Source organism: Ipomoea triloba, chromosome 1 (assembly GCF_003576645.1).
Source record: "Ipomoea triloba cultivar NCNSP0323 chromosome 1, ASM357664v1".
In the NCBI taxonomy this organism is placed as follows: Eukaryota; Viridiplantae; Streptophyta; class Magnoliopsida; order Solanales; family Convolvulaceae; genus Ipomoea; species Ipomoea triloba.
Window position 1 is genome coordinate 37,866,266 of NC_044916.1, and position 24,102 is coordinate 37,890,367.

Here is a 24,102-nt window from a genome sequence, read left to right on the forward strand (position 1 = left end):
ATGAAATGAATTGAATTGCATTGAGAAGCGAAGGAATTAGTCATTCAATACTTTAGTTACCAAATGTTAGTCACATTAAGTTGGCTCTTAATTGTCGTGGTGTAGACCTTGCAACCATTATAGATATTGCTATAAAAGGTGATGAGGATTGGACATCCAATCCCCTCATGTACCCACTGCACATCTCTCCTTATTGATGTTGATTATTACTTCGTACTATATTGGTGTTAATAATGCATCTAAAGTGTAAAATGGATCTGAATTTTCAAGAGTTTAAGACAATTATAGTTATGCAAAATTTCTTGCTTTAAGTTCTCTTTTGTGTTTTTATTACTTGACTTGCGTGTTTAAGTTTGTCCGAATAATTGTGTTCGACATCTATTGACTACTCTTTAGTCGTAAAATAATCAACATTATAAGAGTTGGTTCATTGTGTGTGTATATATATATATATATATATATATACACACACACACCGTTCTGTTGGTCTGTTGGCATTTGATGCTTTACACATTTGTCATGTTTAAAGGATCGGAAGTGAAATAAGAATTTGGATGGAGTAATGTGAAGAGGCCAGCTTAACATCATTTCCCAAGAAAGAAGAAAGAATTGGTATAAAGTTGAAAGCGGCTAGGATTAAAGAAGCTACATAATCAAATTAATTAAATTCCATTTACACCACCCTACTTACCTGTAACCGGAACCTTATTCTGAATTAATTAATGATCTCTGGTTCATTAACCAATCCGAAGCGAAACGGTAATCTTTCTCGATGGTCGGAAACATTTGTTTATGTTTTTTTTGTTTTTTTTTGCAAGATACTCATTATTTAATATACAGTAGTATGTAGTACTTGCGATAATAGTTGTTGTTTAGTACAGGAAATATAATACTACTAATTAATATAAGTTAGAGTTGAATAATATTTTTACAGCTAAGACTACGTATGCGTCTGTTGGTTCTACCATAAGATTATTTTTTATTTTGATTTGTTTATATGCGTGTTTGTGTGTAAATCCTATTGGTTTCTCACTCGCATTCATACATACGGGCGATTGCCGGTCAACCTCAAAGTAGTGGGACCAATGTCCAGGCCGGAATCACAGAAAAGAAAATTAAAGTAGGCTTTCACATACAGACAGTCCATATATTCACATACACTTGGAAATCACCATACCCTACCAAAACCAATTACGCTGGCTGCTCTCTCAGCTCTGTATGTATGTATGTATGTGTTCTTTCTTTCTTTCTTTCTTTGGGTGTAGGCTGTAGATAGCTTTGTTTTGTTTTCAATAAGAAGAAAGAACGAACCTCACACTGCACCCTCGGAGTGGAGTTGACGGAGAACAATACACCGGCCTCCATCGGGTGAGGTGAGGTGAGGAATATATATATATATATATGCTTCTTTAATTTGAACTGATTTTTGGAATTGAATTGGAAGGAAGAATCATATCCATGGAGAACAAATTTGATGACCTCATCATCAAAAGAGATAGTATGGGAATTCCTGTATTTTCCGATGAGATTCCGAGCACCTCTCCGGCGGCGTTGCAGCAAGCTCTGTTGGGTGAAGCTGACAAGACTACTTATTCTTTGGGCTTCTTAGATGCTCAACATAACAACAACTACTACAACACTACACCCATACCTAACACCATATTTGATCTCATCATCCACACTCACACTCACACTCCGCCGCCTCAACATCAGTCCATTCCGCCACCGCCATCTCATTCCCAGCCTACAGCTCCCTCCCCTACATCTCTTCTGGAGTCGTCCGAGGTGGTGAACGCTACTCCCCCTACCCCTAATTCTTCCTCGCTGTCTTCGTCCTCCAATGAAGCTACTCCGGCGGCCAACGATGATCAGCACCAGACAAGTAAAACAGTTGAAGAAGATGAAGAAGACAAGACTACTAAGAAACAGTAATAACCCTACTACTACTACTACTCCGATTCGATTATATTTTAAATATTGATATCTATGTAAAGCTTGTTTTGATATAATGGATGGGGCGGGTTAGTTTAATTTGTCCGTAAATTAAACTATTAGCTAGCTAAATAGTGTGTGTTTGTGTATGTAATTATAAGTGAATTTTGTTAATTATTTGGTGGATGGGAGTAACAAGCTAGCTAAGTATATATAGTTGACGTTTGTGTAGGGTGAAACCCAAAAAGAAGAAGAATGGTGAGAAGAGGCAAAGAGAAGCAAGATTTGCGTTCATGACAAAGAGTGAAGTGGATCAGTTGGACGATGGGTATAGATGGCGGAAGTACGGCCAAAAAGCTGTCAAGAACACCCACTTTCCCAGGTACGTACCGCCCCCGCTACCTACCTATCTTATACTCCAATTTACATTTACATACATACATATTTCCACATACTATACTATACTATACTCCTCAAATCTGAAGAATTCATCCCATCCCATCCCATCCCATCCCCCATCTATCTTAATTAATACATATATACTTCAATTCCTAATCTTATTAACGTTTATTATTTAATATACATAGTGTTGCATTGGGCAATATATATAATATAATGCCTACAAATTAATTAAATTCTTGTGGCCTGGGCTCAATCAATATTCAAATTATATATGTATATAATATATATGTGAGTACAAGGTATAGATAGGAGCCGGGTGGGTATATATGAAAGCTACTAGATAGTTAAGTTGGGAATTGAATTTATTTGGTAACATACACATACATACAGGAGCTACTATCGTTGCACGGCAGCTTCATGCGGCGTGAAGAAGAGAGTAGAGAGATGGTGCGAAGATGCGTCCATTGTTGTGACCATGAAGGTACCCACACCCATCCGTGTCCCATCAAGCAAGCCGCGGGATCCCTTGGGATTGGGATTATGCCACCTGCAGCAACCTCTACCTCCTTTCATACTACTACTGCACAAGAAGGTGGAATTACCAGTAGTAGTAGTAGTTATTGTTTCGAGGAGCTGGACAATACTAATGTAACATTAATACCATCTCGGCCATCCTCTCAGCAACTTCACTATCCCCTGCAACACACCAGCACCTATTTCCAGACGCCCACTTATAGTAATAATATTAGCAATGGAGCTGCTGCTGCTGCACTACTTTGGGGGCGTACTGATTCAATCAGCACCACTACTAATTTATTGCCATTGCCACAGGGACTGCCTCCTTCTTTAATTCCAGACCATGGACTTCTCCAGGATATGGTACCATTTCAGATGGTAAAACAGGGGGAGCGCAGCAGCCCAGCCAAGAAAGATATATGACTAGTAGCTAGCTAGGACATATATATATATATATGTTCTCTCTCATTATTTGTTAGTGGATTAATGTTCCGTTCATTCCTACCTTAGTTCTAAGTTTCTAACACATCCAGCCATCCATTACTATTTTGATCAAGTTGATCGATGGAAATGGTCTGTAGTATACTATTTTGATGAATTATTTAGTACATGGTGTTTAGCATGAACCCATCAGATCAGATCACAATTATATATACTTATGTAGCTAGCCAGGCCAGGTTTTTATGTAAGACAAGTAGCTACTGAGCATGCATTTATCAGACATATATGTAGTAAGTATTGTATAGTATTATTACTCAAAGGATGGAATGAGCTGAGTACGCAAATTCTGGATGGGTTCTTTTGTTAGTTTTGTATAACCAATATCTATCATTGGATGTCTTCAATTCTTTATTTAGTGGGGCATTCAATTTCTGGGATCCGATCCCTCGAATTGAAGATATATATGATGTAGGGTTAGGGTTGCTTTCAATCACTGTCATTTTAACAACCCATACTAGCTAGCTACCTATATATCCAGCTAATTTTTCATACCATGCAGCATTCATTCATATAATAATATGCCATCAATATCAATATATATAATTCCATCCATCAACTATCAACCATTACATATACTCTCCAATTCCTTGCAACTATTCCAATATAATATAATATGGAAATCCATTTTGAAGATACGCTAATTATATGCCGGTAATGAGGAATGGATCGGAAAGCCCAAAAGTGAAAAGCTAGCTAGCTAGCTACTCATAACGTACACCTTACGCAAAATGGCTATCCAAATAAGCTCCGATTTTACTCTCCCAAGTTTGTAATTAAATGCATGATAATCAAATTGAAAATTAGGTAGCTAGGTAGTATATACATACCTAGCTAGCTAGCTAGCGCCTCCAGTTCCAGGCCTCAAGAGCTTTACCCATCAAGAAGGAAATGGAAGCGTCAAGGCATGCATATTGCACTTGCTCCTCGCTCAGACTCTCAGCCTCCCAATCGCTCATAGCCACCACTTGAGGCTTTTTTATTCCGGCCATCTCCAGAATATTTTCAGCCAATGCCTCCATTGATACCTTGCCCTGATGAAGATGAAGATCTGTGCAGCATGCGCGAGCCACGTGGACCAGATCCACCACCTCGCCCACAGTAAGCCTCAGCTCAGAGCTCTCCACCTTTGCCACATCCATCTGGTTGTTCACACCAACCCGAGTTATGTCCGGATCCTCCAGAAGGCGGTGGAGAGCACTGGGAGCGCGGACAGCATGAGTTAGCTGAAAGATGAGGCATTCACGCCCCACCGCAAGCTGGAGAGTGGCAGCGGGGTTGGTGATGGGGGTCCACTGGACCCCTAGTCCAACGATCAGCTTCCTGCTGCGGAGTTGATAGGCGTGTCTACGGCGCATTCTGAAGATCCAGTCCCGGACAACGCCAGGGGTGGCGGTTACGGTAGTGCGGAAGTGGTAGTTGTAGCAGTAGACATTAAACATCTGGTACCTGTAGGGTTTTGGAGAATAAGCAGGGTTGATTGTCACTTGAGGATCCATGGATGATATATATGATAGATGATGATGAGTGTATAGTAGCAGATCGAGTGAATAGTGAGAGAGGTGGATCTAATCTGGTGGTATTTACTGTTTAGAGAGAGAATTGAATTGAATTGAAGTTAGACACGACAGAAGAGCGGACTGCGAGCGGGCGGGGGAAACGCTATTGGCGGTGGCCAGGTAGTGGATGCAGGCCAGCTGCTGCACGTACTACTGTTTCCACAGTTTTTTCGTGGAGCTAAAGAAAAGATCCTCATCGTTGCTTCTTACACGCGGCGTAATCATCCTATGTCTCTGAGCCTGCAGGTTCAAGAAAAGATCCTCATCGTTCCTGCATTTTAACATATCACTTTTTTGCCTCCATCTTTTTTTTTTTTTTTTGAAACTCTCCAATGTCTCCATCTAAATCTAATATCCAATTATCCATTCACATGTCATTTAAAAAAAAAAAAAAAAAAAGCTGCAGGGTAACAAATCATTTGTTATTTTAGATTTTAAAAAATTATAAATTAGTAGTTAACAATAATCACCCGATTGCATTGTATAAAAATTTAGTTAAAATTCAAAGCCAGAAATTAAAGTGGAGTGCATGATGGATAAAAGTAAGGTATCCTATCATAATTCTAGGATATATGGCATATAGTAGAAATTAACAAAAGGAATCGAAATGGAATAAGAATGCAACAAAAACAAAATTAATTCGGCGGATCAGAATGCGTATATATATAATTATAAGTATAACTGAATAAATGACCTGATCCAGTAGTATCTTTAATTAGCTAATATATATAACCAACCACTCAATATTCTTTTGAGACCGCACTAATTGTAAATATATTCCATCATACACGTACTCTAGTAACAGTAGCTGCAAATTATAGGAAATGCATACGACAATTTCAAACAATATAATCTAACCATTGCATATACTGGTTTTTTTTTTTTTTTTTAAATTGCTTACAACTATGTATTCCAATATGACATCCATCTGAAATGTCGCCTATGGCTCCGACTCTCAGAAATTCAAACCCAAAAGAGGGGGAAAAAAAAAAGCAATTAAATGCATGATATGATAATAAAAGTTGAAAATTAGGGAGTCCATTGCCAGGCCTCTAGAGCTTTAGCCATCAAGAATGAAAGGGAAGCATCAAGGCATGCATATTCAACTTGATCTCCGCTGAGTGTAACGGCGTCCCAATTGCTTCTCCCAACGTCTTCCGCCTTCTTGACGCCTTGCATCCCCAGAATGTCTTCAGCCAATACCTCCATTGATAGGTGGTTAGATGTACATATTCCTTCATAGCGTGCCAGGCGGGCAAGATCCAGCACCCCGCCCACACAAAGCCCATGCTTTGTGCTCTCCAGCATTGCCACGTCCCTGTGGTTGTTGACACCAACCCGCGTTACTTCCGGGTCCTCCAGGAGGCGGCGGAGAGACCTTGGAGCCCGGTGAGCACGGCTTAGCTGAAAGATGAGGCATTCCCGCCCCACTGACAGCTGGAGGGTGGCGGCAGGATTATTAGAAAAAGCACTCCACTGGACCCCGAGTCCAACGATCAGCTCCCTTCGCCGGAGCTGGTAGGAGCGTCTTCGGCGCATCTTGAATATCCAATCCCGGACAACGCCAGGGTGGGCGGTGACGGTAGTGCGGAAGCAGCGGTGGTAGCAGTCCACCTCAAACACCTTGTACTTGTGAGGTTTCGGAGAATAAGCACGCTTTGTTCTTACATGATGAGAAACCATGGCGCATTTCGGAGAATAAGCACGCTTCGTTCTTACATGAGAAACCATGTTTCTTATATTATGCACTGGATCGGATAGACTAAACGAGGATGAGTAGTGTTGAGATCGATCGAGAAGCCAATTCAATCTGGTATTTAAAGACACGTACAGATCAGATCAATCAGCAGTTCCAAAAAAGCGTTACTCTGCGGATGCGGAAACGTTATCAGCGGAGGTGCGTAGTGGATTCAGGCAGATTATTGCAGCTGCGGGGATTACGTGGAATTCAAATACGATTTCGACCGTTTTTCGCGAATTAGAGAAGAGATCCTGACCGTTGTTTAATATCACGTCTCTCAGTTCGTGTCTACCTTTTCCTTCATCAAAACATCAAGTAACGGCTACCTTTCCATCTTAAATTTTTATTTAAATTTTAGTTGATAACGTTCAAATTACAAGTACAAAGTGTAATGTGTAATTACCTTTGGAAAAGCCTCTTCCTCCTACAATCTCATTATATTGTTCATATAGGGGAACACAAATGGTTAACAAAAACATTGCACGCCTAGGTGCACGTCTTCCAATTTGTGACATTGTGGGATATATATAATGTTTTACGTTGCTGAATCTGACTAATCCAACCTCCACGGCAGAGCACCATCCAAAATTTGGGAAAAGTATTATTTGGTCAAGTTTATATATAATAGAGTAGGGAGAATTTGTGAATGTGCATTGTTTATTGGTTTTACGATTATTGTCTAGTTGACGGCTTGTCAACACAATCGATTGAATAATCATATATAATGTAAATAAGGGGACAAAAAATTAAATTGGGCACAATATTTTTATGTGGAAATTGAAAGGTAAAAATCATGAACTTTTTTTTTAGCGGTTTCAAGTCATAATTCACTATCTTTAGAGGGCATTTAGTAGGCAGGAAAGTTCAATCTCTTATATAGCAAAGATAAATTAGAGATTTTAAAAATTTTATTGGGAAAGTTATTTAAACGAACAAAACGTGTTAATTAATTTTTCAAGTAATTTAATTGTTATGTTTACCGGGTACACCAAACATACTAATTAATTTTCCCAGAAACTTATTCTCATCAAATATATTCCTTTGAAACATTTTCTTGAAAATTTAATTGATGCAAGAGTACCAAACACCTTCTTTTAGTAATCTTAGTACATGTACAATTTTTCGGTCTAATTTGGATATTTTATGAAATTTTGAAAAAAAAAAAAGGAGGATTTTTGGGTTTGTTAAGTTGATGGAGCGATCTTCGAGGATGTAGAGAATTAAAGCATGTGCTCCATTTCAACTAAAAGTTTAAACTGATAGTTGGATTGCACATTTATGTTTATATATTATATGTTCAACATAGAGGTTGAAGCGGAATCCCTTTCTTGTCTTCAATTATGATTTTATAGTAGACAAGTATTACAACATGTGGTAATTGAGCTCTCGTATGGTGATGATTGTGTATTTATGGTAGAGTGTAATATTTAATGGGATGACAAAGAGATTTAGGAAATATAAAATATTTAGATAGTAGGAATGAGATTTAGGAAATTTAAAAATATTTATATAGTGGGAAAGAGATTTAGGAAATAAAAAAATATTTAGATAGTGAGAAAGAGATTTAGAAAATTCAGCCGTGGAAAAGTGGAGAAAAGAAAAAATTGACACATTTATCTTTGACTGTTATTATATTCCTCCCAACCAACCATAATTTAAATTACTACTTTAATCCCCTCCTTCCAACCAAAAAAAATAAAAAATGATATTCATGTGAATTGAATAATTTGTTGCACTATATAAAGGAATACTTTTAATATATATTTAAATTAATACGAACGACGATAAAGACAAGCATTCAGGTAATTTGAAAACTAAAAAAGGAAAATGTTTTTTTTTTTTCTACTTATGTGCTTCCCTCTTAAAATCTCTCATTGATATTACTCAATGAAATGGTCTACCGGTAAATAAGGATGCCTAATATAATAATATTACTCATCATTATAACAAATGACTTAATTAATTTGGTTGGTTGGATAGGCGGCGGCAGAGGTAGGCGGCAGCGCCTTGTGAATTAAGCGGAGGAGAAAGGCGGAACGCACTGGATCCCAAGCAAGCCAAATAAGGTCGTAGACGCCTAATCCAAGTTCTGAAAACAAATCCATGCACCAAACGCCGTAATCCTGATTTGCCAAAACTTGAATGTGAACCCCATTGCTGTATCTCTTTGGTCTAAAGCGATTTGTAACGTCCCAAATCACGACGTCAACGTTCTCTCCTTTAACTGCCACGCGCTTGATCATGCCAAGTGTCCAGTGTTGAAACACGTGTTTGAACGCCTCCGCGAACGGTACCACGATTCCTCCCATCACCACCTCCTCGCGGCTGAGAACCCTCCTAATTCCCCGCGCCCCCGCCGCCGCAGCCGCATCCGTTCCGTCGTTAACGTCTCGGATCTCCACCACGCGTCGCCTCACTTGCCACGGAAGGTTTCTAGCCATGCATGCCTCTTGTTGAGCCTGGCTGGGAATGAACTTGTAGTACAACGTCTTCTTCATCACTAAGCAAATATAATTATATTTTCAGCTTTAATTTGGTTGATGGATGGTAAAATGCCAGGGCGCGGCTGTGAATTTATAAGTTAAGCCTGCAGGGTCCGGGTAGCTAGATTCCAAGCTGTACTGTTTGATTTGCGGATACACTCAAAGCACATAGCTGGCCTCGCCTCCCATATATGGCTAAAAGATTATTGCAATAATCCACACTGTACACTAATATGTTATTGACACCACAAATCGCATTGGATTACCAAACTGAAAAACCGATTAAGCATTTCATTTACTATCGAATCTTCTATACAGATATGTTCACAATTTCATACCAATTTTGGCTCCAGAATAAGGTATAAGCTAGTACATATATTCTCATTAGTAATGTGCATGGTAATTACAATAGAGCACAAAAAATTAATTACTAAAAAAGTTCTATATATGCATTTTACACGTTGGTGACTATTATAAAATTTTATCTGATCTAATGTATTGGTACGTCAAATGATATCTATCTTGAATTGTGAGGATAAATATGAACAAATGCAGGTTTGTATAGGACATGTTTTATTTTTTTCACTAGTACAAAAATGAACAAAGGAGACTTAACTTTTTGCACCCGTCCTAAAAAGAATGGTTATGTATTCTTTAAAAAAAAAAAATCGCGGTGGCAAAATTGTAAATATTTGAACAAGAATTTGCGACTGTTTCTAAGTAAAATAGTCAGAGTTTGAAAAAAAAAAAACGCGAGTAGTTTCTGCGACCGCTCCACCTAGAACAATCAAGGAATTACATAATTAAAAAAAAAAAAAAAAAAAAACGTATTCTGTGACCGTTACACTTACAACGGTCGCACGAAAAAAATAATTAAATATATTACATAATATTTACTCATTATTAAAGCCGCGCCAACTCTTCTTAGTAAATCCACATGCCAACTCCTCTCCTATCTTCTCCATCTCTTCCAACTATACGCCATCGCCGCCTCTCCTGACCTTTGTTTAGCTCTCTTATCTTCAGCCACGTCGCAAATATGTAGATCAACTTAGAACGATTAAGGGAACTACATAATTGGAAAAAAAAAAACACTTTCTGTGACCGTTACACAACAGTCTCACGAAAAAAAAATTAAATATATTAAATAAATTGCGGTGGCAAATTGTAAATATTTGAACAAGAATCTGCGACTGTTTCTAAGTAACATAGTCATAGTTTGAAAAAAAAAAAAAACGCGAGTAGTTTCTGCGACCGCTCCACCTAAAACAATCAAGGGAATTACATAATGTTTTTTTTTTTTTTTTAAAAACGCATTCTGTGACCGTTACACTTACAACGGTCGCACGAAAAAATAATTAAATATATTAAATAATATTACTCATTATTAAAGCCGTACGGTTCTCATGCCAACTCTTCTCAGTAGATCCACGCGCCAACTCCTCTCCTATCCTCTCCATCTCTTCCAGCTATACGCCATCGCCGCCTCTCCTGTCCTTTGTTTAGCTCTCTTATCTTCAGCCACGCCGCAAATATGTAGATCAACTTAGAACGATTAAGGGAACTACATAATTGGAAAAAAAAACACTTTTTGTGACCGTTACACAGCAGTCGCACGAAAAAATAATTAAATATATTAAATAAATTGCAGTGGCAAATTGTAAATATTTGAACAAGAATCTGCTACTGTTTCTAAGTAAAATAGTCATAATTTGAAAAAAAAAAAAAACAAAAAAAACGCGAGTAGTTTCTGCGACCGCTCCACCTAGAACAATCAAGGGAATTACATAATGTTTTTTTTTTTTAAAAAAAAACGCATTCTGTGACCGTTACACTTACAACGGTCGCACGAAAAAATAATTAAATATATTAAATAATATTACTCATTATNAAAAAAAAAAAAAAAAAAAAACGTATTCTGTGACCGTTACACTTACAACGGTCGCACGAAAAAAATAATTAAATATATTACATAATATTTACTCATTATTAAAGCCGCGCCAACTCTTCTTAGTAAATCCACATGCCAACTCCTCTCCTATCTTCTCCATCTCTTCCAACTATACGCCATCGCCGCCTCTCCTGACCTTTGTTTAGCTCTCTTATCTTCAGCCACGTCGCAAATATGTAGATCAACTTAGAACGATTAAGGGAACTACATAATTGGAAAAAAAAAAACACTTTCTGTGACCGTTACACAACAGTCTCACGAAAAAAAAATTAAATATATTAAATAAATTGCGGTGGCAAATTGTAAATATTTGAACAAGAATCTGCGACTGTTTCTAAGTAACATAGTCATAGTTTGAAAAAAAAAAAAAACGCGAGTAGTTTCTGCGACCGCTCCACCTAAAACAATCAAGGGAATTACATAATGTTTTTTTTTTTTTTTTAAAAACGCATTCTGTGACCGTTACACTTACAACGGTCGCACGAAAAAATAATTAAATATATTAAATAATATTACTCATTATTAAAGCCGTACGGTTCTCATGCCAACTCTTCTCAGTAGATCCACGCGCCAACTCTTCTTAGTAGATCCACACGCCAACTCCTCTCCTATCCTCTCCATCTCTTCCAGCTATACGCCATCGCCGCCTCTCCTGTCCTTTGTTTAGCTCTCTTATCTTCAGCCACGCCGCAAATATGTAGATCAACTTAGAACGATTAAGGGAACTACATAATTGGAAAAAAAAAACACTTTCTGTGACCGTTACACAGCAGTTGCACGAAAAAATAATTAAATATATTAAATAAATTGCAGTGGCAAATTGTAAATATTTGAACAAGAATCTGCTACTGTTTCTAAGTAAAATAGTCATAATTTGAAAAAAAAAAAAAACAAAAAAAACGCGAGTAGTTTCTGCGACCGCTCCACCTAGAACAATCAAGGGAATTACATAATGTTTTTTTTTTTTAAAAAAAAACGCATTCTGTGACCGTTACACTTACGACGGTCGCACGAAAAAATAATTAAATATATTAAATAATATTACTCATTATTAAAGCCGTACGGTTCTCATGCCAACTCTTCTCAGTAGATCCACGCGCCAACTCTTCTTAGTAGATCCACACGCCAACTCCTCTCCTATCCTCTCCATCTCTTCCAGCTATACGCCATCGCCGCCTCTCCTGTCCTTTGTTTAGCTCTCTTATCTTCAGCCACGCCGCAAATATGTAGATCAACTTAGAACGATTAAGGGAACTACATAATTGGAAAAAAAAACACTTTTTGTGACCGTTACACAGCAGTCGCACGAAAAAATAATTAAATATATTTAATAATATTACTCATTATTAAAGCCGTACGGTTCTCATGCCAACTCTTCTCAGTAGATCCACGCGCCAACTCCTCTCCTATCCTCTCCATCTCTTCCAGCTATACGCCATCGCCGCCTCTCCTGTCCTTTGTTTAGCTCTCTTATCTTCAGCCACGCCGCAAATATGTAGATTAACTTAGAACGATTAAGGGAACTACATAATTGAAAAAAAAAACACTTTCTGTGACCGTTACACAGCAGTTGCACGAAAAAATAATTAAATATATTAAATAAATTGCAGTGGCAAATTGTAAATATTTGAACAAGAATCTGCTACTGTTTCTAAGTAAAATAGTCATAATTTGAAAAAAAAAAAAAACAAAAAAAACGCGAGTAGTTTCTGCGACCGCTCCACCTAGAACAATCAAGGGAATTACATAATGTTTTTTTTTTTTAAAAAAAAACGCATTCTGTGACCGTTACACTTACAACGGTCGCACGAAAAAATAATTAAATATATTAAATAATATTACTCATTATTAAAGCCGTACGGTTCTCATGCCAACTCTTTTCAGTAGATCCACGCGCCAACTCTTCTTAGTAGATCCACACGCCAACTCCTCTCCTATCCTCTCCATCTCTTCCAGCTATACGCCATCGCCGCCTCTCCTGTCCTTTGTTTAGCTCTCTTATCTTCAGCCACGCCGCAAATATGTAGATCAACTTAGAACGATTAAGGGAACTACATAATTGGAAAAAAAAACACTTTTTGTGACCGTTACACAGCAGTTGCACGAAAAAATAATTAAATATATTAAATAAATTGCAGTGGCAAATTGTAAATATTTGAACAAGAATGTGCGACTGTTTCTAAGTAAAATAGTCATAATTTGAAAAAAAAGAAAAAAAAAAAACGCGAGTAGTTTCTGCGACCGCTCCACCTAGAACAATCAAGGAATTACATAAAAAAAAAAAAAAAAAAAAAAAACGTATTCTGTGACCGTTACACTTACAACGGTCGCACGAAAAAAATAATTAAATATATTACATAATATTTACTCATTATTAAAGCCGCGCCAACTCTTCTTAGTAAATCCACATGCCAACTCCTCTCCTATCTTCTCCATCTCTTCCAACTATACGCCATCGCCGCCTCTCCTGACCTTTGTTTAGCTCTCTTATCTTCAGCCACGTCGCAAATATGTAGATCAACTTAGAACGATTAAGGGAACTACATAATTGGAAAAAAAAAAACACTTTCTGTGACCGTTACACAACAGTCTCACGAAAAAAAAATTAAATATATTAAATAAATTGCGGTGGCAAATTGTAAATATTTGAACAAGAATCTGCGACTGTTTCTAAGTAACATAGTCATAGTTTGAAAAAAAAAAAAAACGCGAGTAGTTTCTGCGACCGCTCCACCTAAAACAATCAAGGGAATTACATAATGTTTTTTTTTTTTTTTTAAAAACGCATTCTGTGACCGTTACACTTACAACGGTCGCACGAAAAAATAATTAAATATATTAAATAATATTACTCATTATTAAAGCCGTACGGTTCTCATGCCAACTCTTCTCAGTAGATCCACGCGCCAACTCCTCTCCTATCCTCTCCATCTCTTCCAGCTATACGCCATCGCCGCCTCTCCTGTCCTTTGTTTAGCTCTCTTATCTTCAGCCACGCCGCAAATATGTAGATCAACTTAGAACGATTAAGGGAACTACATAATTGGAAAAAAAAACACTTTTTGTGACCGTTACACAGCAGTCGCACGAAAAAATAATTAAATATATTAAATAAATTGCAGTGGCAAATTGTAAATATTTGAACAAGAATGTGCGACTGTTTCTAAGTAAAATAGTCATAATTTGAAAAAAAAAAAACAAATAAAACGCGAGTAGTTTCTGCGACCGCTCCACCTAGAACAATCAAGGGAATTACATAATTTTTTTTTTAAAAAAAAAAACGCATTCTGTGACCGTTACACTTACGACGATCGCACGAAAAAATAATTAAATATATTAAATAATATTACTCATTATTAAAGCCGTACGGTTCTCATGCCAACTCTTTTCAGTAGATCCACGCGCCAACTCTTCTTAGTAGATCCACACGCCAACTCCTCTCCTATCCTCTCCATCTCTTCCAGCTATACGCCATCGCCGCCTCTCCTGTCCTTTGTTTAGCTCTCTTATCTTCAGCCACGCCGCAAATATGTAGATCAACTTAGAACGATTAAGGGAACTACATAATTGGAAAAAAAAACACTTTTTGTGACCGTTACACAGTAGTCGCACGAAAAAATAATTAAATATATTAAATAAATTGCAGTGGCAAATTGTAAATATTTGAACAAGAATGTGCGACTGTTTCTAAGTAAAATAGTCATAATTTGAAAAAAAAAAAACAAATAAAACGCGAGTAGTTTCTGCGACCGCTCCACCTAGAACAATCAAGGGAATTACATAATTTTTTTTTTAAAAAAAAAAACGCATTCTGTGACCGTTACACTTACGACGATCGCACGAAAAAATAATTAAATATATTAAATAATATTACTCATTATTAAAGCCGTACGGTTCTCATGCCAACTCTTTTCAGTAGATCCACGCGCCAACTCTTCTTAGTAGATCCACACGCCAACTCCTCTCCTATCCTCTCCATCTCTTCCAGCTATACGCCATCGCCGCCTCTCCTGTCCTTTGTTTAGCTCTCTTATCTTCAGCCACGCCGCAAATATGTAGATCAACTTAGAACGATTAAGGGAACTACATAATTGGAAAAAAAAAACACTTTCTGTGACCGTTACACAGCAGTTGCACGAAAAAATAATTAAATATATTAAATAAATTGCAGTGGCAAATTGTAAATATTTGAACAAGAATGTGCGACTGTTTCTAAGTAAAATAGTCATAATTTGAAAAAAAAAAAACAAAAAAAACGCGAGTAGTTTCTGCGACCGCTCCACCTAGAACAATCAAGGGAATTACATAATTTTTTTTTAAAAAAAAAAAACGCATTCTGTGACCGTTACACTTACGACGATCGCACGAAAAAATAATTAAATATATTAAATAATATTACTCATTATTAAAGCCGTACGGTTCTCATGCCAACTCTTTTCAGTAGATCCACGCGCCAACTCTTCTTAGTAGATCCACACGCCAACTCCTCTCCTATCCTCCCCATCTCTTCCAGCTATACGCCATCGCCGCCTCTCCTGTCCTTTGTTTAGCTCTCTTATCTTCAGCCACGCCGCAAATATGTAGATTGACTTAGAACGATTAAGGGAACTACATAATTGGAAAAAAAAAACACTTTCTGTGACCGTTACACTTACGACGATCGCACGAAAAAATAATTAAATATATTAAATAAATTGCAGTGGCAAATTGTAAATATTTGAACAAGAATGTGCGACTGTTTCTAAGTAAAATAGTCATAATTTGAAAAAAAAAAAAAACAAAAAAAACGCGAGTAGTTTCTGCGACCGCTCCACCTAGAACAATCAAGGGAATTACATAATTTTTTTTTAAAAAAAAAAACGCATTCTGTGACCGTTACACTTACGACGGTCGCACGAAAAAATAATTAAATATATTAAATAATATTACTCATTATTAAAGCCGTGCGGTTCTCATGCCAACTCTTCTCAGTAGATCCACACGCCAACTCTTCCTAGTAGATCCACACGCCAACTCCTCTCCTATCTTCTCCATCTCTTCCAACTATATGCCATCGCCGCCTGTCCTGTCCTTTGTTTAGCTCTCTTATCTTCAGGCACGCCGCAAATATGTAGATCAACTTAGAACGATTAAGGGAACTACATAATTGGAAAAAAAAAACACTTTCTGTGACCGTTACACAGCAGTCGCACGAAAAAATAATTAAATATATTAAATAAATTGCAGTGGCAAATTGTAAATATTTGAACAAGAATCTGCAACTGTTTCTAAGTAAAATAGTCATAGTTTGAAAAAAAAAAACGCGAGTAATTTCTGCAACCGCCCCACCTAGAACAATCAAGGGAATTACATAATTAAAAAAAAAACGCATTCTGTGACCGTTACACTTACAACGGTTGCACGAAAAAATAATTAAATATATTAAATAATATTTACCCATTATTAAAGTCGTATAGTTCTCATGCCAACTCTTCTCAATAGATCCACGCGCTAACTCTTCTCAGTAGATCCACGCATCAACTCTTCTCAGTAGATCCACACGCCAACTCCGGCCTCTCCATCCCTTCCAACTATACACCATCGCTGCCTCTCCTGTCATTTGTTTAGCTCTCTTATCCTCAACCAGGCCGCAAATATGTAGATCCATAACCACCGCCACTGTTTAGCTTTCTGCGATCGCTCCACTTAGAACGATTGAGGAAACTACATAATTTAAAAAAAAAAAAAATCTGTGACCGTTACACTTAGAACGGTCGCACAACAAAATAATTAAATATATTAAATAATATTTACTCATTATTAAAGCCGTATGTTATTCATGCCAACTCTTCTCAGTAGATGCGCCAACTCTTCTCAGTAGATCCACACGCCAACTCCTCCTCTCTTCCAGCTATATGCCATCGCCGCCTCTCTTGTCCTTTGTTTAGCTCTCTCCTCAGCTACGCCGCAAATATGTAGATCCACTTAGAACGATTGAGGGAACTGCATAATTAAAAAAAAAAAAAACTTTCTGTGACCGTTACACAGCGGTCGCACGAAAAAATAATTAAATATATTAAGTAATATTTATTCATTATTAAAGCCGTATGGTTCTCATTCCAACTCTTCTAAGTAGATCCATGCGCCAAACTCTTCTAAGTAGATCCATGCGCTAACACTTCTCAGTAGATCCACGCGCCAACTCTTCTCAATAGATCCACACGCCAACTCCTCTCCATCTCTTCCAACTATACGCCATCGCCGCCTTTCCTGTCCTTCGTTTAGCTCTCTTATCCTCAGCCACACAGCAAATATGTAGATCCATAGCCACCGCCACTGTTTAGCTTTGACTGAAGACCATTGTGATTCATCCACAACCACTGCCGCCTCTCCTCTCCTTTGTTTAGCTCTCTTACCCTCAGTTGATATCTCTAATTCTAAATCATCATTTACTCCTTATTTTAGTTGTTTTTGGTACAAAATGTCTATACCTTCGCGAGAATTGAGACTTGTCTTGTGTGTTTTGTTGTTCAAAGGTGTAATTGTCAACGAGTAGAAAAAAAATTATAATTCGCGATCATTCTTAGAAAAGAACGGTGATGGATGCTCAACATTTCACGATTGATTAACAATGGTCACAAAAGTTCAAGGCTTTCTGCGACCCTAGTATCTGCAACCGCTATACAATTGTCGTGAAAAACCTTTACAACGGTCGCAGATTAGTTGTTATATACTAGTGTTTCTTTTATATAAATGTGTGTGTGTGGGGTTGTTTCAACACTAATTTCAGTTGTAGCATGAATTGAAATTTTATCAACATCTATTGCTTTATTCACAAGATTTGAACACATTGCAAGGAATACCTCTCACGGGATGACTTATATATATGCAATGCGTTATGCATGATATTTTAATTCAGTATATAAAATGTGACCTCTGCTTGTATTTAATTAACATTATCATCAAATAGTAATTAAATTACAAATATGCTGCCTCACTGCCTGTGTGGTTTGCGTGCTGTCATGTTTTATCTTCTTCTTCTTCTTCTTTTTTTTCCTTATAATGACTTAGAAAGACATTGTTGATATTTTGTAAACTTTGTTTTATAATACTTAACTTTATAATATGTTATTTGTGTCTAAGTTTTTAAAAAAAAAAAAAAAAAACATTTCGGACATCATTATTTTTGTAGTTTTGTTGTCTCACCGAACAGAACGGACATCATTTAAAACGGAAGGAGATGAGAGGGTTTTTCCTTCTGTTTTAGCAGTTTGGATGTACAGACAGACGACATACAAGGCCTCTAAATCTTCATCAAAACTCCATTTGTAAAACCGATAACAGTACACCTGGTATATGATACCGTATATATAATGCATTCTTTGAAAATTTAAAGTTTGATAAAGAAAAAGAAAAATTAAAGGCGATTCTGATCTTGAATTGACGATATGCGGCATAACATACATTATTGCATTACTATATGTATGGTACATTATATATATATTTAAGAAATGATGAAGAGGCCGGCAATTAACTAGCTAGCATGCATTACATATATTGTTTTAAAGTAAAATCCTGATAATAGCTTTGGCCACATCGGAGAGATGATGCACCTGTGTGTTGAGCGCAGTGAGTGGGGATTGAGATTTCTGGAAACCTAGCTCACACTGCTGCGCCGACCCAGATGAGGCCACCACCCCTTTTTCTGCAAATTTGGGAATCCCTTTCGTCAGTGCCTCGTAAGCTTCCGGGATAGACGCTGTGAGAATGGCCTTGTAATCGAAGGCGCATTCTTCTAACGCTGTTTTTAGATCCTCTCTGGTTTTCTGCAGATTATTGATCATACTTGCGGTTTCCTGGGACTTGGCCTTGATGGCGTCAACCATGATGATTGCTAGCGTCGTGATGTCGTCTGTTCCTCGGGACCGAGGGTCCGCCGATATAACTTTCACGCACAGATCGTAATTTGGTGTTCTCTTGCAGGTGCTTTCTACCAAATCGCTGCCGCCATTTATTATGGGAGTAGTTATCAAGATTAAGAACATCATCACGGAAACCAAATTTCTGATCATCTTTAATTTTTTTCTCTTTTGTTTTGAAATTGTGGTGATCGATCGATGGAGTCGGAAAAATAGGTGTTTCGATTCGCTAATATATAGGCAGCTCAGGTCATGGTTTTTGCATGATGAATTTATTTAAGGAATAATTGACATAATTGCGTGGCCCCACCCCCCTAACTGCTTGCTTGCAAACATTTCATTTCATTTGAGTGGGGAACTCCGTTCCTTTTATGACGATTGAGGACGACGTTTATTTACTTCGGCCGTTATAGGAGGATTCATAAATTAAATTAATGCTACTAAAGGAAACATGTTGATACGCGGCCCCGCCCAATTAAGGGGAGGCTTTCTAAATACTCTCAGCCCATCGTAATCATATCCAAAATCCATAACATAACGAATCCTGACAAATTATATCATGTATTAGGGCAAATTATTGCCTGGAACATGGTCCACACAGCTGTGTGGACCAAAAAGTAAAAGTACATTGTTTTTGTACTGAAGGTACATTATTTTTGTACTGTAGGTATATTATTTGATAGTATATATCAAATAATGTACCTTCAGTATAAAAATAATGTACCCTAAAATAATGTACCTACAGTACAAAAATAATGTACTTTTTATTTTTGGTCCACACAGCTGTGTGGACCATGATCCATGCAATAATGATTGATGTATTAGGGTACACAGTATATTGTGGCAAATTATGCCGTGGACCCAGGTCCACCTTGCAAGGTGGACCTGGGTCCAATATGACGCCATTTTACTATTTTTTTTTTTAAATTATTAAATATATAACCCTGAAATATGTGAATGTGGATATGGAGTATAGAATTTGTGAATGTAAAGTTATGAATGTGTGAATCTATAGTAAAGTTAACAGAGTTCTAATAGCCCTAAAATGTGTGAATGTGAAGGTTTCAAATTGTGAATATGGAGTATAGAATTTGTGAATGTAAAGTTATGAATGTGTGAACCAGTAGTAGAGTTAACAGAGTTATAGCAACTTGTAGCCCTGTAATGTGTGAATGTGGAGTTCCCAAGTTGTGAACATTGAGTGTAGGACCTGTGAATATAGAGTTTTGAATGTGTGAATGCATAACAGTGATTGATATAGTAAAATACGAATATACGAGGAAAATATACTGTATTTATACTTAAACGGGTACAAGTAGGAATACCCTATACGAAATCGGTCTACGTGACAGTGGGTCAGAAGTTCCCGGTCTCTTTAGTTATTCAATTGAAGAAAACAGCCAAAAGTTCCTCTAGCCGCAATAAATGCGCTTTTTATAGGTGACCTCGGGGTGGGCTCCGGCATGGCGGCATGTGATACGCGTGGCGAGCATGCACCGGTCAATGCATCGGCCCAATCCCTCAATGGTTAGGTGCTAGCTTTAGGTGGTTTATGGTTCGAACCCCCAAGGGACCCGTCAAAAGGTCGGGACATGACCTTGACTGGTCACCGCGGACCGGGAAAAAGGTTCTGGAGGGGTCAGGATACGACTCTTGATGTGGAGAATAGGCCGGGAGGTCGGTAACTGTAGACCGGGATTTTATCCCCATAAGTGGTAATATAGTTACTAAACATATAGCCCTGTAATGTGTGAATGTGGAGTATAAGGTCTGTGAATGTAGAGTTTGTGTTCTGTTGCGATGAGGAGCCGTTAACGCCGTTAATTTTTATTTTTTTTTTAGAAAAAAATTATGAAACGGCGTCGTATTGAACACAGGTCCACGGCATAACAACTGGTCTATTGTACATTGTGAATTCGGATCAAAATAACATTAAGTTATATGCACCAGGCATGCATAAAGCTAGCTAGAAAAGAAAAAAGGTGACTCTTGAATGAAAAATGAGATTCAGAACATACATTATTGTTATTATATGTAGGAAATGATTATAGTAATAATGTGATCTGAGGGTAGTAATATTTGTACGTTTGGCTAGCTACAATAAATGCCTGATGATATCTCTGGCCACATCAGCGAGGTCGGCCACAAGTTTGTTGAGTGCAGTGAGTGGGGATTTGGGTTTGGGGAAATGATTCTCACACTCCAGCGTGGTGAAAGGCAATTTGGTCATTGTTTCGGATGTATGCCTTAAACATGCATTTAATTAAGGAACCCGGCCTTTATGACATATATGTATGTATTAATTATAACATAATAAAATGATCCATAATGTTGTTCAACCCAAATGCGTGCCCGACCTCTACCTAACAACTTCAGTCAACACTTGTGAACCAATATTTAATTTGATAGTTGCAATAAGTAACTAGAGAGTACATCTGAATATATAATTGAAAGTAAGATTGGATGAATGAATTAATTTTATGGATTATATTGATGGTCAATATATATTTTTCAGGCTAGCTTTTATTGTTATTTGTCTATTGGACTATGCCATCAAGTACACTATAAAATTGATGGATATTTAATTTTAGTTTACTTAAGAAAACTAGTAAAAGTAACAGCATGTTAGAAAGATAGAGGGAGCCAGCTTTATTTGCTTTTGCTTTTGTTTTTGTTTTTGTGAAACATATACTACACATATATATGCTTAAGATCATGCATACTAACAAGTTTCTAATGATTGCTCTGCCCACGTCGCCGCGGTTTGGGAGCAAAATTGGACGGACACACTTTCTTAGCTAGCAGAAAAAGAAGAAAAGCGTTACACGCACCATATGGCCTGGCCTGTTGGCCTAATTGCTTATACGAGTTGATGATGATTTCGTGAAACTTGCGGCGGCGATGCATTGTATATATGTATTGTCCCTCCCCAATCACGCATGGACGTGTCTTCATCCTTAATTGCCATTTCTATTTCTGGTTTTGCTTCTTTCTTTCAATTCGACCATATGCATCTTTCTTATGATGAACAAGTTGACTATTCCAATGAATCTAACGTAGTAACATTATGGGGTTGTTTAGTAAAGTGGAAAAATGGAGAATTTTCCAGAAAAATAGAAAATTGGAGAGGTAGAAAAATGGAAAATGGAAAATGTGTTTACTAAATTTGTTCTTCCAAAATCTATTTCCATCTCCTTTCTCCATCTTTCTTAAGGAATTTGGAGAATGAAAAAACCAATCTCTCCAAATGGAGGAATGGGATAATGCGCGTGAATAGTGCATTACCCTGGAGGTCTTAGCATTGATTCCAACCAACAACAATATGCTTTCTATTGCCCTTTTGCGCACAACCCCACAAGCCAATATGAACAACATTATTATTGTTTTTGTTATTGATTATTGATTTTATTATTATTATTATATGTTTGCCATTTTTACATTTAATTATTATTATTATTATTATTACAATTTTTTCTTCCCATTTTGTGCTTCTCACATTTTATTATTATTATTATTATTATTATTATTATTATTATTATTATTACAGTTTTTTTCTTTAATTATTATTATTATTATTATTATATATGTAATATGTTTGCCGTTTTTACCTACTATTATTATTATTATTATTATTATTATTATTATTATTATTATTATTATTATTATTATTATTATTATTATTATTATTATTACAGTTTTTTCTTCCCATTTTGTGCTTCTCACATTTATGATTATTAGCGTTTTTCTTTAATTACTACTACTACTACTATTATTATTATTATTATTATTATTATTATTATTATTATTATTATTATTATTATTATTATTAATTATTATGATTATTATGTACTCAAATTATTTACTAATCATCATCATCATCATCATCATCATCATCATCATCATCATCATCATCATCATCATCATCATCATCATCATCATCATCATCATCATCATCATCATTATTATTATTATTACTAGTAGTAGTATTACTTGTGTTTCGTATTATGAAATTTGTATATGAAATCAGAAAATTGGAGAAATGGAAAACTGGAAAACTGGAAAACTGGAGAAATGGAGATGGAAAACTGGAAAAATTGAGAGATGGAAAACTGGAAAAGGAAAAACAGAAAAATGAAGTAAACGACCCCTATTTATTTGTATACCGCACAACAAAATGATGATCAAACGGTCAAACCATACATATAAATGTCGGCAAAAATCCTATTATATTATCATATAATATGACTAAAATTTTAAATATAAATTACAAATAAATTAAATCTAATCACCATGCATGTATTATTAGATTCGGTCCTCAATTTGCAAGAATGTTTGTTTATCAATCATTGATGTTTAATTTATAGTTATTTATCAATTTCAATGAAGAAGAAGAAAAAAGAAATTAGTAATATAATAGAACTCGATCTTCTTATGTCCACCCTTTTCCCATCCCAATACTTTTCAGGCTTTTTTTTTTTTTTTTTTTTTTAAAAAAAAATTTGTTTATGCTGAAATTAACAAATAATCTAAATACTTAAAATAATTATTATTAGGTATAGACATATATATGGTCAGATAGATAATATTAAGTGTGGACAATAAGATCATGTCAATGCGCGACAATGAATTGAGACATTCTCAATTTTGATTAGTTTAATAAACTTCCAATACATGTATGATTTATATTACATTTGTTATCATATCCCTATTACTTTACACTAAAAATGTGAATCATTTGGGTGGATGTCAAATTGTCAATTGCATATCTTTTTCTTTGACAATACTTTTATATATATTCATGTGGGGCATGAAAATATCTTAGCTTCTCCATTAAACAAAATTATTATGATATGATATGATGAAGAATACAATTATGATGCTAATTAAGTTAGGTAGGAGATCGAACAATTAAATTTATTTTTACTTAATGAACAACTTATTACATATATATAGTCCATACTATCTAGCTAGCTAATTGAATTGTACATACATACATACATAATTACCTAGCTAGATTCATCTCACACAAAATAAATTGTACCGATCCGATCCAATCCCTAGCGGGGCTGGCGGTATGTATACTATACATGTATTCCATATATGCACGTACTGCCATTTATAT

The 24,102-nt window shown here is 36.3% G+C and overlaps 4 protein-coding genes across 8 annotated transcripts; 1 reads left to right on the plus strand and 3 right to left on the minus strand.

The window, feature by feature from the left end:
* Window positions 1-1,178: 1,178 nt before the first annotated feature.
* On the plus strand, window positions 1,179-3,665 carry LOC116016307 (probable WRKY transcription factor 48). Of its 5 annotated transcripts, none has more exons than XM_031256543.1 (4): window positions 1,179-1,228; window positions 1,445-1,928; window positions 2,165-2,314; window positions 2,725-3,665. In XM_031256543.1, the coding sequence occupies exons 2-4, from the start codon at window positions 1,459-1,461 to the stop codon at window positions 2,984-2,986; spliced, it is 882 nt and encodes a 293-aa protein (XP_031112403.1). In that variant the 5' UTR covers window positions 1,179-1,228; window positions 1,445-1,458; the 3' UTR covers window positions 2,987-3,665. The 5 variants fall into 5 exon arrangements, with proteins under 5 accessions (XP_031112403.1, XP_031112391.1, XP_031112399.1 ...); XM_031256531.1 differs by lacking the exon at window positions 1,179-1,228 and adding an exon at window positions 1,235-1,373; XM_031256539.1 differs by lacking the exon at window positions 1,179-1,228 and adding an exon at window positions 1,235-1,373 and having other exon boundaries at window positions 1,449-1,928.
* A 525-nt stretch (window positions 3,666-4,190) lies between these two features.
* LOC116013551 (Werner Syndrome-like exonuclease) lies at window positions 4,191-5,019 on the minus strand. The gene has a single exon (XM_031253371.1). It carries the CDS (start codon window positions 4,845-4,847, stop codon window positions 4,191-4,193), a length of 657 nt encoding a protein of 218 aa, XP_031109231.1. The 5' UTR covers window positions 4,848-5,019.
* Window positions 5,020-5,936: 917 nt separating this feature from the next.
* LOC116013558 (exonuclease 3'-5' domain-containing protein 2-like) lies at window positions 5,937-6,638 on the minus strand. The gene has a single exon (XM_031253383.1). The coding sequence runs from the start codon at window positions 6,636-6,638 to the stop codon at window positions 5,937-5,939; it is 702 nt and encodes a 233-aa protein (XP_031109243.1).
* Window positions 6,639-18,478: 11,840 nt separating this feature from the next.
* On the minus strand, window positions 18,479-19,214 carry LOC116016357 (cell wall / vacuolar inhibitor of fructosidase 1-like). Its single transcript, XM_031256595.1, has one exon. It carries the CDS (start codon window positions 19,131-19,133, stop codon window positions 18,624-18,626), a length of 510 nt encoding a protein of 169 aa, XP_031112455.1. The 5' UTR covers window positions 19,134-19,214; the 3' UTR covers window positions 18,479-18,623.
* Window positions 19,215-24,102: the final 4,888 nt, after the last annotated feature.